Below are 15,066 nucleotides of genomic sequence, written 5' to 3' on the forward strand. Positions count from 1 at the left end.
GCTGTACAAAACCATTTACCATATATTTTCACATTGGAAAATGATATTCTAGAAAGAAACATGATATGGTATAACAAATAACCACAAATACTGAACAATGGAAGTATACAAGCATTGTCACATATTTTTTGTTTTACACTTAGATCTACAATGTAATAGAATTGTATGTATGACTTCTAATGTAATGGCATTTTCTGTTATCTACTTTTTTTTAAAGTCATTTTTTATGCAAATTTTCAGCTAAACCATTACAGGATGAACAAGATGCCACTCCATGTTTACTTTCAATCGATGATAGGAATAAACTTATTGTAACTGTTTAATAAGTTTTGGCAGCCACAATATAATAATATATTCTTTCATAAAAACTGTGCACAAAGGTATACATTAACAAAGAAGAAAACATGCATTAATGGATAGATTCACATGGCCACAAACCATTGTTACATTTTTTTTATTAAGCATGACTCAGGGAGCAATGTAAAATACAGCTTAATGCAATAACAGCCCCTGTCGTTATGCTATGTAAAACATAACTGCTAAGTGACACTGTCCTTGCACATGGAAAGCATGGCACAGTAAATGTTTTCTAAATATCAAATACAGATAACAAACCCTGGAATTACTGATTTATGTACTTTTATGCAAGAATAGCGCTAATGCACCCTTTTGTGAAACCCTCATAGTTAGACTGACTTGATCCCTGGGCTTTAAATGTGTCCTGGTGCTTCTGCAGATGTTTATGCACACAAAAAAGTGCATTAACCCTCTACTATATGCAATCCAAATTAAAAATTTATAATATCACTGAATTCAGCAAGCATATATAAATGGATAATTAAGTATTATTTCTAACATAAGCAATTTATTATTATTAGGACAAATGGGGAAATTTATAGGTAATTTATATATTTAAAATAAAAGCAATTTCAATTCCGGGCAATAAAATAATTATCACTTTGTAAAAATCAATTGCTCATCCACAGCTACTTTCTGACAGCCATAGCAGGCTTAACATTATCCTAGGGTTATACATAACAATATCACCTAGTGTATATATAATGAATCAGTGACAATAACTCTATTATCAACAGCTTTTTTTTTGTCTACCACTGTCATGTACTTGGTTCAATAAGGCTGCTACAATGCTGCATTCTCACATGTATTGATCTCTGGGAAGTTCTCCAAACAAAAAAAACCAGACTAATTGTCACAAAATACTCTGTTATTGTCTCCTCTACTTATATAAATAATGATTAGAGGCTATTTTTGCTGTTATGCTTACAAATTAGTAGGTTTCTTAACTGAATTATTTATGTAATTTATTTCCCTATATATCACCATATTACTCCCACGACACTTGACAGTATTCTGAAATTTGCTTCAATGTAACAATCTTTCTCTGTTGTTTAACTTGCATGGGAATTATGTAAATGCCCTTAGTAACTGACAACAAATCACGCTCTTTAATAAACATAAATTATCATTCATTAAGCTACAAAAAAAAAGACTTGGTAATTGTCAATAATGTTTGTTTGGTTGGTTGGTTTTATGCCACATCAACACAGTAATAGGACATGCCAAAAGTGTAACATGATATCCAATTTCATGTTAATCCTTTTATCATTTAAACAAGAAAATAATTTTTCTTTTTCTTCGTCTTTTTTATTCCATTATATTTTTAACAGAAATTGGAACAGAATAAATTTATTTCAACATCATAATTTCCCATCTAAATTTCAATCTGAAGTTAGACACATTGTACATTAACTTGCCCTGGGTCAATGCAGTGGTTTCATTTTTAACACCTAAACAAAGTGTACAGGGATGCCAATGTTATTTTTTAAAGGCAGACAATTTTCCTCATTTTTTTTCAACATCGGAAAAATCCCCCTCCCGTAATTTTGATTGGGATGACAATTACACACCCAAGTAGTTTTACACCTAAGTTTTCATAGAGATGTTGCTATCAAAAATCATTATTTTTCATATGTCACAAGGCTACTATCAAGTGTTGTAAAGGGAAAAAGACCAAAAATTATCCCCCTTTGCCTCCTTTCTGGTGTGAACAGACACTTTGCTGGTCAACTCTCACCATATTGTTTAAATAGTCTTCAGTTCATATGAAATTTAGACTGCTGACTAGGTCATTAAGAATTTGTGTTGAAGAAATTTCACATATTATGCAATATCTTTTATTTTAAGGACGAACCCAAGGCTTAGAATGACCCAACAAGTACAAAATGATCAATTTATATAAATTAATAAATGCAGTTCCACAGAGTTAACATCCTCCCCCTTTTTTGACATAGTAAAAGAAAACTAAATTACCAAAACAATAGCAGTTATCATAAATTCAAGAAAATTAGAACATATTTTAGTATTTTAGCACAATTAGTGCTTTGAGTACAAAAAATCCAGCAAAAAGTAACAGTATAACAATCAGCTTTTATTTTATTTTGACTATATTTCACCTTTAATTGACACCCTGCCACCAACATTTTGCAAAATGTAATGGCCCCGGAGGCGTTCATTATAGAATATACAGTCTAACTACTACCAAGAGGACAGTGCAGGTAATAGCTTACCTCTTTAGTTAATCTTTCCCTCTCTTTTTCTAGCATGTATGTGACATCATCGCCCTGAGCTGTATCTTGAGCATGTTTACGTTTTTCATCCTCCAACTCACTGTGAACCTACAACATTACAAGTTGAAATATCTTACATGAATGTCTCTGTATTACAGTGTTGCCTCATATACAAACAATGACCTGGTCAATGTCATCATTCCATTAATGTGCATGTTATTATGTTGTACAAACAAAGCTGTGGCAACTTGGTCAATGTCTCATTCAAAGAATTAATTTTTTATCTTTGTATTTTTTTTCAATACATGTATAAATAGGCATCACATATATTATCATGATTGTATTAAAATTTAATGTACAGTACGCTATTTGATTCTAATGATGCTCTACTAATGATATATTCCTACTTGATTTTTTTGATGATGGTAATAAAACAAAAAACTTGTCAAAAAAACTTTGCACTTTGAGGGAAAACGTTCCGATTTACCAACTTTAGTCACTCACATTTTCAAAAGTGTAACAATGTTATGTTGTTCTTGAAGAAAAACAAAAAACCCACAAGATTACATGTAAATTTAAAGTAAAATAACATGCAAAGAGCATAAGCACCATATACTTGATGTATCAATCAGCATCATAAATTAAAGGTGCCATCTCTTTCTCTCATTGAATACAATACAATGTAGGTAAAATCTGCAATCCAAATATACTTTATATACATGTACAAAGAAATATTCTAAACATTCAATAAACATAATAAAACAGCCAATTATTAATTTAAGTTTTCCCCACTTCTAACTCCTTTTTTATGGGGTATTTCATTTGATTTTCAAAAAGTACGAGCATTTATTTACCTTATGATATCGCTTTTCTCCAATTATCATCTGCTCTCTCATCTTCATCTGTGCCTTTCTCTGGGTAGCAATCAAGTTTTCAAGCTGAGCTAACTGGTTATCGTACATTGACTTTATTGCTGACTCATCAAACGTGTTGTCCTTCATGTTATCTGAGTCCCGCTGCATTGCTGAGAACGGATCGCCGAGTCCAAATCTACCATATTTTGCCTGGTATAAAAGCTGCTTCGCTTTTTCAGCCTAAAGTACAAAAGAGAATACGATTAACATTAAGCCAGTTCAAACCTGGGAGATTTCGCCATACATGTACCAAATTTTGTTGTAATTTAATACACCTTAACCTGCTGGTGTAAACTGTTTCTAACCACATGCCAATGATCAGCCAGTAGATCCTTGATCTAGGTTTGCATTTTTCGCTATTTGGCTTGAATCAGCTAGTAAAAGTTTTTTAAAGATCCTATAAAAATGATGTATGGTTTTGTCAAGATTTAATGGAAAAGTCTATATCAGATAATTTAGCATGGTCTTAAAGGGTTAAATATTCAGTGTTACATACATTGCTGATCAAGAATATACCATCAATTAGTCATATAAAACTTTTGTCTGGACAACGATAACATTTGCTCTACATACATCATGTATACAGATTGCAGTTTTAAATAAAAGATTTCAAGGCCATAGCATTAACACAACACACTATAGTCTTTTATTTAACATTACAAAAATTTAGATGCAATATCCCGAAAAGATGGATGATTGATGAAAACATATCTTCCAAGAATTTTCTTTTAAGGGCAGTTTTTCGAAGCATTTAAAACTTATAATAATAATACATAATAAACTGTAATACAAGTGTTTCTTGGTCCAACACTAAATTCCTTGTTTATCTTAGTATAAAATGTATCTGTAATTTGGCATTAAGGGGAGCGGTGACCTAGTGGTTAAAGTGTCTGCCTCTCAACCTAGGGATCATGGGTTCAAGCCCTACTTGGGTCACGACCATGTTTCTTCATATGACACCAGTACTGGTTGGTTCCAGGAAGCGGACTTGAAAGTGATTAATATAGGTTGCAAAAACTTGTTTCGCAATCAAGCTAAAAATAAATATGTTTCAAGCAATTTGGCATTGCAGGAAAAAATGATTTCAAACACATATATATTTGAATTTTTGACATATCAATATGTAAGACTCTTTTTGACTAACAAGTTACTGTTACATGATACTATCATATACAATATGTATATGCTCAGTCATTATTTCTAAACAATCTAAAAATCATCAATATTTATTTGTTTTTAAGTATGTTTGAAGACAAAACAATCAGTAATCCAATCTGTTGAATAAACTTACCTAAATATAATAAATATATTATAATTAATTACACAAAACTCATCTTAGACATTATACTACTTGATATTACTTGATCTAGATTTTTTTTCCAGGAAAAAAATGCACAGGTAGCACTGTTATGTGCCACACAAAGTTCAGAGGGGCATTCGTTTATTACTGATGATAAAATAGTTTATCTGTAGATTATCTCAACAGAAGTTTATAATGATAACATAAATCACAGCTGATTTATTCTCATCAACAGTTTAACCCTTAACCAACTCAACTAATCACTGTATGGTAATGTTTTCTGTCAGGCAAACAAAACAACACCCTCCTTATTGTCTATACCATACTATATGAAAAGTTGAAGGAAGAGAGAGATAGGAGAAAAAATACAATGATAATTGGAAAAAAATTAACAGTCTATGCCATCTTTTAAGTACAGGCAGTAAAAGAGATGAGCCTTAGTAACCTACATATCTAAAATATATAACAGGAAATAAAATACAATAAAAACTTCTTTTTGGAAAAAAATAATATTCAAAAGAATTTTAGTTTTACAAACTACACTGGATATGTGAAAATGTTGTGTTTTTTTAAAGATAAATCACACTTTTTAAAGTTTTTTTTTACTTTTTATGTGGGGGGGGGGGGGGGGGGAGGGGCAGGTGGTCAGTTGGGGGCTAAACAACTTTAATATATCACATTTTTTTAATCAACTATTTGTTGTCTGAACTAATTTTAGAGCTCTAATAGGGCATTTATGTCAACAACAATAAATGAGTGCTTTTTAACCATTTAATAGTTACACTAGTTAACATTCTGAAATACCAGTATAATATTATTCTTCACATACTAGGTCTCACATCTTAAAATCATTCAAGCTGTAACCATTTATATATTATCATATAAATCTATTTTGTCAAAGTTTCTGAATCCAAATAACTTACAGAGCATTTCTTTAAAATAACCCGATATAAAATTGGAAAAGCCTCAGTAAGTTTGATATATATACAGACTGTATGATATATATACAGACTGTATACCCTCAAAATGCCTTTTATTAGTGGAATATGCCACATATAATATACATCACTCTCAAAATGCTTTATATTAGTGGGATATGCCACATCATATTACATAAATTATTTTGAATAGCTCACAGATCTACATGTATATTCAATAAAAAACTGTACAAATAAAATTTTATGGAAAATTTGATTCAAATTTGGCAAATTATAGTATGTAATTAATCATTGACCACAAAGATTATGTTTAAGTTTGATTTCAAGTCAAACAGAAACTTTTTAAAAACAGTATAATAGTGAGTTCAGTATTATTACATTTAATATAAATTTCCATTATTAGATATAAGTGTATCAAACAAATCATTTCAAGGTATGTAAATCACTCTTGTCAGCAAATAGGTGTTTAAATTATGTGAGTGGGACAAGTAATCCTGTTATAAAGGCAGCAAAAGAGTTCAAAACAATTCTTTCATGTCTGTCTTCAAGAAACTGCAGACCCTCACATTTGTAGTAATGTAAATGATTACAACCCGATCCACCTTTAAACAATAACACCATAGTCTACCAAGATTGCTCACCAGAGATCCAATGCTAGAAAAAGTCGCAAGTCTTCAAGTAATTTGATCACGATGAGTGTGACATTTTTTAACCCTAATTGTATGATTTATTAACCCTTTACCTCATATATACGCGAAACAACGCACTTTCGACCCCCCCCCTCCTCTTTTAGGTCTCAAATGGTGAAAAAATGTCCTATTTGGGGCCCAAACACATGCTTTTGTTTGAGAAATGTTGGTTAAAAAAAGTGAGCACTTTTTCGGCGGCGCCCCCCATCGTAAAGATACATAAGGGGGTTGCCAGAAGGGGGATTGCCCCCTTCTGTTTCGGGGGTTTGAATCGTCGCCAAGAAAATTTTGGTCTTGTGAGAGGCTAAAAATGACCTCAGATTGATCATAAGGTAATGTGTAACCAACGCTGAAAAGCCTTTGACTCTATCTCAATCCCTTGAGCAGTTGCAGCACTTTGAAATAAATTTTGATGGAAAAAATCAAGGCAAAATAGTGATTTTTTGCAATTTTGAGATATCCCCTTGTTGCCATGGTAACAGGAAATTTAAGACTGAGCATGTCGTTACAAAGGCAATGGTCCAGTCAACATTTGTGCCAAGATTGATTAGTATTGAAGCATTTTTCATAGTTTCATAGCAGTTTTAACTTGTAACAGGAGGCTTTTCAGTGAAAACGGCCATTTTTCACAATATGCTCATGAGGGAAAGGGTTAAATACATGTATGTACTTGTACCAGTCTTACTAGTCAAAGCTACAAGTCAAATATCTAAGCTCTGGGAATTGTAATTTTGTTAAGATTTTAACGTGTTTTCAAATAAAAATTAAAAGTCTACATTAACCAATTGACCCATTGGGTGTGGCCAATTTGACTTTAGGGACATGATTTATATATCTTTTATAGATGAACACAATATAATTATTTAATGAGGCTTTATTATGCTACAACTGAAATGAATTGTAGTTTTACCAACAAGTAGATTTGAATGTGTTTTCAATAACAAGACAATACAAACTACATTTGTAAGTGGAACCGGAGGCAGGGTGCCAATTTTGACCCTGGATCAAAAATTATATTAACTTCTAAAGAGGGCCACATGTTGACACTACACGACAAATGTGACTGCTATTTGTCATTGCAGTTTTTGAGGAATAGACTGTTCAGATAAGTTTACTTTACAAGTCAACTATATGTAAGTGACACTAATTCTGGGCTTCTTTTGACTCCATGGGTAGAGGTATTTGAAGCGACGCTACAAGACTTAAACACGTTTTTAATTGCAAGTCTACAGTCATGATCTAACTTTTTATTCTAAGTGCCCCTCAGACAGAGCAAATTGACCCCTAAGGGCATAGTTCATATATAATACCTTTTATAGTGAACTTCAAGCTCATGCTAAATATCTATACTCAGAGCATTGTTGTTTCAGAGAATAGTTTTAAGATATAGTCACAATCAATAGAAGTCTTTGTGAAGTAAGTGGCCCCAGAGCTGGACTATTTAACCACAGGAGCATGATTTATATAAGAAGGTCCTCAAAGCAAATGTGTAAAGTTCAAATTTTTTTATATTTTATCTAATCTAATATTCTATATAAACTAAATGACCCCCAGGACCTAATAATGCATCAAACTGGAACCATATTCATGTAACTTCTGTAGCGGGCTGCATTTTGATAAGAATCATTCCTATAAAGTTCACCTTTGGGGACTGGATTAAGGAATATGTTGTTTTAAGAAATTGTGGACACCAAAGGGCTACCAATAATGGAAATAATGCCATCACAAAAGCTCCTCCCTGAGCACATTTGGCACTCTTTCTGAGCATTTTGTGCTCTGCCAGGTTACCTGTAAGCTAAAAATCCTTAACTGATCTATTTGATTACACAAGTAGTCACTGCAGTTACAAAACAAATTAAATCTTTAAAAATATTGTAGCGGAACTATGCACTCAAGAAGACAAGAAGTTTAACTTACCTTAAGTGTTGCTATGGCAATATCTCTAGCTTGAAGTTCCCCTTCAAGATAACTTAGCAACTGTAAAAGATCATTCCTTGACAGGTCCATCTTAGGATGACGCTAAAATTCAAAAGAAACTGAACATTAAAATAAAGCCATTATTAAGGGATAAACAATCTGGCTTATTAAGAACAAAAGACTAAAACCTAAGTACTAACAAAATAAACTAGCAAAAGCATTTGAATTTTTCTAACAATTTTCCAATGTGTAAATTCCTTTTTAAACATTTTCACTTTGCGAGTATTGAAATAGGAAGAGTAGGGATAAAAATAGTTTGAGACAGATTACAAGAGAACATCTTTTGACTGAGGCAACATTCATCTAAGACGAAATAATTCACATGTATATCTTTTTAGTTTTTACAATTATTAAGACAATTTGGGAAGGACCAGCTCTCTTAACGGTTGTTAACATTTGTGGCCAACCCTTTTGCTTTTTATGAACAACTACAGCATCCATGTAAAAACTGTAAATTTATTCATTAATTTCTTTGTCTTTTATTTGCATGTGACATTGTATCTTTTGATATTGAAAGTAAAAAAAAGCAATAAAATATGATGAAACTAACAATGAAATAATTTGATTGTGGAAGAATAGATCTATATTGACCTTTCTAAGACCTAGCTTAACACTGTTTTTTCCAGTACGTTACAGATTTAACTCTCAGAAATTACACCAAATATAGTACAACATATCACTGTTACATGATATTTCTATTTTTCTATCATTGCTTTACCTTTTCAGGTGAAAAAACTTGACAAGTTTAAAAATTATCAATGTTCCTTTAAAATCTTACTGCAAATTTTTCAGAAAATAAATTTTGGCATCTTCCATAATTATTAGAGCTGTCATTTATTCATAGCAAAGCATATTGACAGGGTTCTCAATAAGAGCCGGCCGCCGGCCGAAATGACCGTTTAAAAACACTTTTTGGCCGGCTGAAATTTGTAAAATTTTCAAGTAATACCAAAAACTGAGAACATAATTTGACTGTCAAATACTGATGTTCCGTGATAATTATTAATTTTTCAGTAGAAACACAATAAATGATTGGAATAAATCTGAAAACAGACTTTTATTAGCAAATAAATCTTAATTAAACTTGCATAAAGTGAAACCGGAAGTCCAACTCCATTGCCGATTTTTCCAGCCTATTGCAATGAAAATACTTGCTAAAACTGGACACTATTCAAGGGATTAAACTTTAAAACACATGATTTGTTTGCTATAAATCGTAAAATCAATTGTTGATAGTTGTCATATACTTTGATAATGTGTACTAAAATACATTCATGTGTTGTCGAAAATAGATCTGATTTCGGATGTAACTTATTCGGACATGCAATTACGGATTGGGAAATTTTCATGAAAGAAAAAAAGAAATGTTTTAAATAAAATATCTTTCTTTGACTGAACTTCATACACTGATATATACAATGCTTATTTATGAATAAGCAATTTTAATGCAAGTAATATAATATGAATAACAAGCTTGTTATCAAAGTTTTGATACCCTAGGTATAAAAATTAAGGGCAATATACTTTGATCAAAATGACTTAAAATCTATTATTTGTTGTTCAAATCAGGGACAAAAGATGTAAATCCAATGTTCCTTCTCAAATCTTACACCAAATAACTGATACATTTTTAGTGAATTACATGTACTGAGTCAGATTTGTTGGCATAAATAGTAAAAGTTTTTGTGACATTTGCTCTGTTCCATGTCTGACAAATAAGTTTATAGAATTTATGACTAACACATTTAGGTCCTGTTCAAGCTTTTAACTTCAAAATAAGAATCAATTTTAGGATCAGGATCAATATTTGGATAAACTGTAAAATTCCCTTTTCTTACAAAAATAACAATAAATTTATCTAAAATTTCATAAACTTACCATCGCAAACCAAACTTCATCAAATTAATATTTGATATATAATCTATGAGTATAAACAATGAAGAATATTAGTTTTCAATTTAATCCTGATCCTTAAATTTTTGTGAACACTCAGCCTGTTTTGATTTTGTATACATGAACTGTACATTGATGTATATATGTACATGTGAAACGGTAAGCTCTATTGAAATCTTGTTAGTGCCATGTCTGCAGCTTGACAGGCAACACATAATTTGCTTATTTTTATTTAATCATTTAATGCCAGGTGAGTATTCACATAATTGGCAAGTCATTTTAAATGCCATTCTGTTCAATGAAAGCGTTAATCCCTAAAAAATGAAACACAATTATTGGCATCTGGCACATGATATTTTATTATTGAATAAGAGTGATTTTTATGCAGTAATTTTCTAATATTTTTCTCCTGTCATCAATTAATGCCCGACATAACTGTTTTGGTCCAGTATTTTAAATGAATTGCCGGATATGGTGTTTCATTAAGTTTATAATGAATTAAAAAACAGTATTTAAGGCAAAACTGTACTTTTTTTCCCAATTGATCAGAATTTAATAGTGTGAGAAATTTTATGTTTTTTTTTTCAAATTATGCCTTTACATTTGGTCTTCTGTAATAGTTTTAAACTGCAAAATATGGCCTAGAATGCAGGAAATCAAGTGCTTAATTTCAAAATTTTTCGGGGGAGCATGCCCCCGGACCCCCCTAGGAGTCCTGCTAGAATTCAAATTTGGCCTGCTGAGCTGAAAGTTATTGAGAACCCTGTATTGACGATACATCGATATCAGATGACAAATATCAACAATACACTGATATATCGATATATACATGTATATATATTCATGTACTCCTAATTTCTTGTATATATTTCACTTTCATACCTGTTTAAATGATTTTAGTAAAATATATGTCCTGTTGTGCATACAAATATGTTGTGTCCTGTTTATAAATGTCCTTTGCATGATTTTTACCTAATCAATTTTAGTCATCACTGCTACGAAATGTGTTCATAATGTCAGAACAGCTCTGTGTTAGACATGGCCACCTGCTTTTGTATATGTTTTGGGTGAATCTTCATAATTTATAGACAATAAAATAATTAATCAAAATAATCGATTTTTTAAAATGTGTATCCATTATTGATTGACGGAAAAATATCAACGATACATCAACGATGACAGCTCTAATAATAATACTGGACAAGGACCACCAACCGGACACTTTTTGAACATTTTTCCATACAGATTTTATAATTTTAAAGCTAGAGGTCTGAAAATTTTACACAGTACAGCTAGGTACGTAGGTTCTTCTTGGAACCAACAGACTAGTTTATTTATTTCTGATTATGTTGACACTTATATCTGAGGCCTGTCAAGGAAGGTATCAAAATTACCTGAATTGTCCACACTACAGTACCATGTGTCCGGACAGGTATGTCCATGATGCTGACTTAATTCAATAAAAGCTTTGGTGTTTTAATTTTTTAACATAATATAAAATATTTCAGCAGCAAATGCTGAAGTTTTGGATATTCTATTATTTACTCTACAAATGATAACAGCTAATATAGTCTTGACGTCCAAATTTTCAATGTCAACTTTCTTGAAAAAGACATTAAAATATTACCGTTTACAAAAATTGAAATAAATTTAATCACTTAATTATAGAACAAACATGCAGTTATTATTGATATAAAAGCAACTGATAGATCAACAACCAATGAACAAATAAAAAGGCATTTTGGGCCGTCCGGCTTTGGTGGTTGTCCAACCAGTAGATATTTTCTGCATAACCTTGGATATTTACTTTATTTTTTGTATGTTTTTTCACACAATGATATTTAATTATTTTCTTACAAAGAAATAACTCTTTAATTTCACAGATACAGGCATTAAAAATTTTGTCTAAAAAATTTGGTTCCTGTAATCACCGCTATGCATAGTACCAGTGTTGGCTTGCATCTAGGCCGCGCGATTTGCACATATTTTATGCACATCGCGCATTTTAATGAAGTCAATGTTCGCCAAGTCGCGCATCTGATGATCTTTTCAATTTAATTCAGTTTATCTTCATCGTATCTTGAACGTTTCAGTCATGTTTGTTTTCACCTGGGTTATGACTAAAATACATACTAAATCGTGTGTAGCAGCCGACTGGGTCATCTCGCATGTGTTTTGTAATATTCGTCAATATTTTATTTTTCTATTTCCTTTTTTGAGCAGACGACAGCTGTCAAAAATGCCTGAACGTAAAATAAATGAATTCTTTTTGGTATGTCATATTGTTAGGTAAATGTATGTCCCCCACATTTTTTCCAATTCCCCAACATTTTTGAATTGAGTGGGGGACAATCCCCCATAATTTTGAAATTCTAGATGCAACACTGAGTACACACTAATATGGAGGCTGTTGACATAATTTTTACAAGGGATTCAGTAAAATTGTTAAAAAGTTGTTTTTTTGAGAAGGAAAATACACATTTGTGGTAGGTTTATGATTATTTATAAGTCTATAACATTTTTTTACATGGGAAGTTTGAATGATTGTGCATGTTTATTGTTTTTCATTTTGCTATGGACTTTTAAATAGATATCTTTAGACGTTTAAGCGGATTTGACCGGTCACCCATGTAAAAAATAGCTTCAAATCCGTGGTTATGTCTAAATATTTGGACTACAGCAGTCCTGTCACAGGTCATAAAATATTCGACAATATTAAATTCAAGTGAGGCTCTGTACAGTAATCAAGAAACAAATATATTATTACAAACACTGAATGTTTATCAAAACCATGCTGGCATGCAAATTATTATGTGCCAAAAGAATCGTCAAAAGCTCCGAGTAATTTTCTAGAGTGGGTGGACCAACGCTCGGCGTAAAAATACTATATTTGATATGGCCAATTCAAATCAACGTCAACAAACCTCAATGTTATATGTCCATTTTCAAGACCGATGATATTTTTTTAAATAGCCATTGTGTAAATTTCGCTAATCACATAATGATGTGCATGGCTGGAGCTATAGATAGTCCGGAGAAACAAGAGTGGTTTGCGTGAAACTGTACCATAGCTCGGCGTACAATACTACATGATGCAGGATTGTTTTTCGAATAAAATCTCTTTTTGATCTTATGAAGAAAACATATTGAATAAATTGTAACAACCAAATTAGGTTCAAAAATTTACAAGTACCCAACTTTTAGTTTAAATTTCATAGCCCCAGAACTCTAGTGTTAAAAGATTTTAATAATTTATATGTTGGGGATTACATACGGTTGTTCGTCTGCTATTAGCATTGTCACGTGACTTTACCAGCAGTAAACCACACCAGGATAAAATGGTGAAGGATGTAAATAAAAGCACCAGTGACCTTAATCGGAGATAACTCGAGACATTTTCAGATATTCTAAAAAAATTATTTTTTACGCCGAGCATTGGTATGCGCCGAGCATTGGTCCAACCACTCTAAACATAGTCGTTCTTCTCTCTCGCTCTGACAACAAGTGAATTTGTCTTGCAAATTAAAACAATATCACTAGATCTCTTCCAACTAAAATTATAAGAAAAACTTTACCTTCAACGTATTAGAATTCACTTTATCAGGGGAATCGAATCCACCCGTATTTGGCTTCATATTTCTACCCGCCATCTTTGTTTTTTACTCCAGTTCCCCTAAACACGACCAAGAATCGTCAAGTTTTGTCTCGATTACAGATCATTGCGAATTAACACCATTTCAAAATGAGAAATAATTATACATTATTTCATAAAACATCGGTTTTAGCTTCAATAAGTTTTTATTAATCGTTAAATCATTCCATATTTACTGGAAACATATCAACAAAGTAAAATAAAAAAAATTCAAGTCACGTGACCAATGTGAATCGGAAATAATTTTATACGTAAGGATCGCTCATTCATGGTAACAGACTACTAAATATGCTTGTTAATGTCAGAGACAAACAAAATCATATAGATCTATTACTCATTATATTTATAAACATTTTAAAATACCTGAAATTCAATATGTAATGACGAAGGATTTAAATGTTACTGTAAAAAAACAATTGTTGAATAATTTTAGAATATACTGTACTGTACAATTTACAGTACGTTGAAAAATGCTATACTGTACTGTATAAAAATTATAATAATGATGGAAAACTACGTACTTATGCACTGTTTGCCGGGAACCTTATTTAGCAGTAATCGAATATATTGATATTATATAAAATATTATATAATATATTGTTTAAAAAAAGATAAGGATAAGTCCTCACAAATTACGATATTGGGAGATATAAAAATCAAGTCTGAAAGAAGATTCTGCGAGATATGCAACTCAAAATCAAAAGAAGTTGAAGACGAACTTCACTTTGTAACTTTTTGTACACAATGCTTTTACTAGACAACGCAGTATTTTATAGAATGAAATAAAGGATAGGAATTTGAACTTTGAAAAAATGTCTGAGATAAGCAAACTCATTTGGTTAATGAGCAATGAAGATGAAATAATCGTAAAACTATTTGCAGTTTTTTTTTACTTGATGCTAACTCAGAAATAATACTGAGAAAATGTTGTTTAATTCAGTACTTGTGTATTTTTCCTTGAATTTATATTATTACCATCTACTGTATATTTTGGTTAGTTTAGTTTGAGAATGCTTTATCTACAGTATAATGATAAACAACAGGTTTAATCTTTGAACAAAGACTTGAGTATAATTTAAAAGCAAACTTAAAATAAGATACAACAACACAGAAGG

General features: G+C 31.5%; 1 protein-coding gene across 1 annotated transcript in view; it reads right to left on the reverse strand.

Moving 5' to 3' along the window:
* LOC132718459 (cortactin-binding protein 2-like) overlaps positions 1-14,187 on the reverse strand; it is a 50,465-nt gene extending 36,278 nt beyond the window's left edge. The window contains exons 1-4 of the mRNA XM_060702157.1: positions 13,875-14,187; positions 8,347-8,448; positions 3,443-3,682; positions 2,589-2,696 (exon numbers count right to left, since the gene is read on the reverse strand). Coding sequence (XP_060558140.1) covers positions 2,589-2,696; positions 3,443-3,682; positions 8,347-8,448; positions 13,875-13,949 — 525 coding nt within the window. The 5' untranslated portion in view covers positions 13,950-14,187. The remainder of the gene's footprint in view (positions 1-2,588; positions 2,697-3,442; positions 3,683-8,346; positions 8,449-13,874) is intronic.
* Positions 14,188-15,066: the final 879 nt, after the last annotated feature.

Source organism: Ruditapes philippinarum, unplaced genomic scaffold (genome assembly GCF_026571515.1).
Source record: "Ruditapes philippinarum isolate M1 unplaced genomic scaffold, ASM2657151v2 ctg1244_1_1_1_1, whole genome shotgun sequence".
In the NCBI taxonomy this organism is placed as follows: Eukaryota; Metazoa; Mollusca; class Bivalvia; order Venerida; family Veneridae; genus Ruditapes; species Ruditapes philippinarum.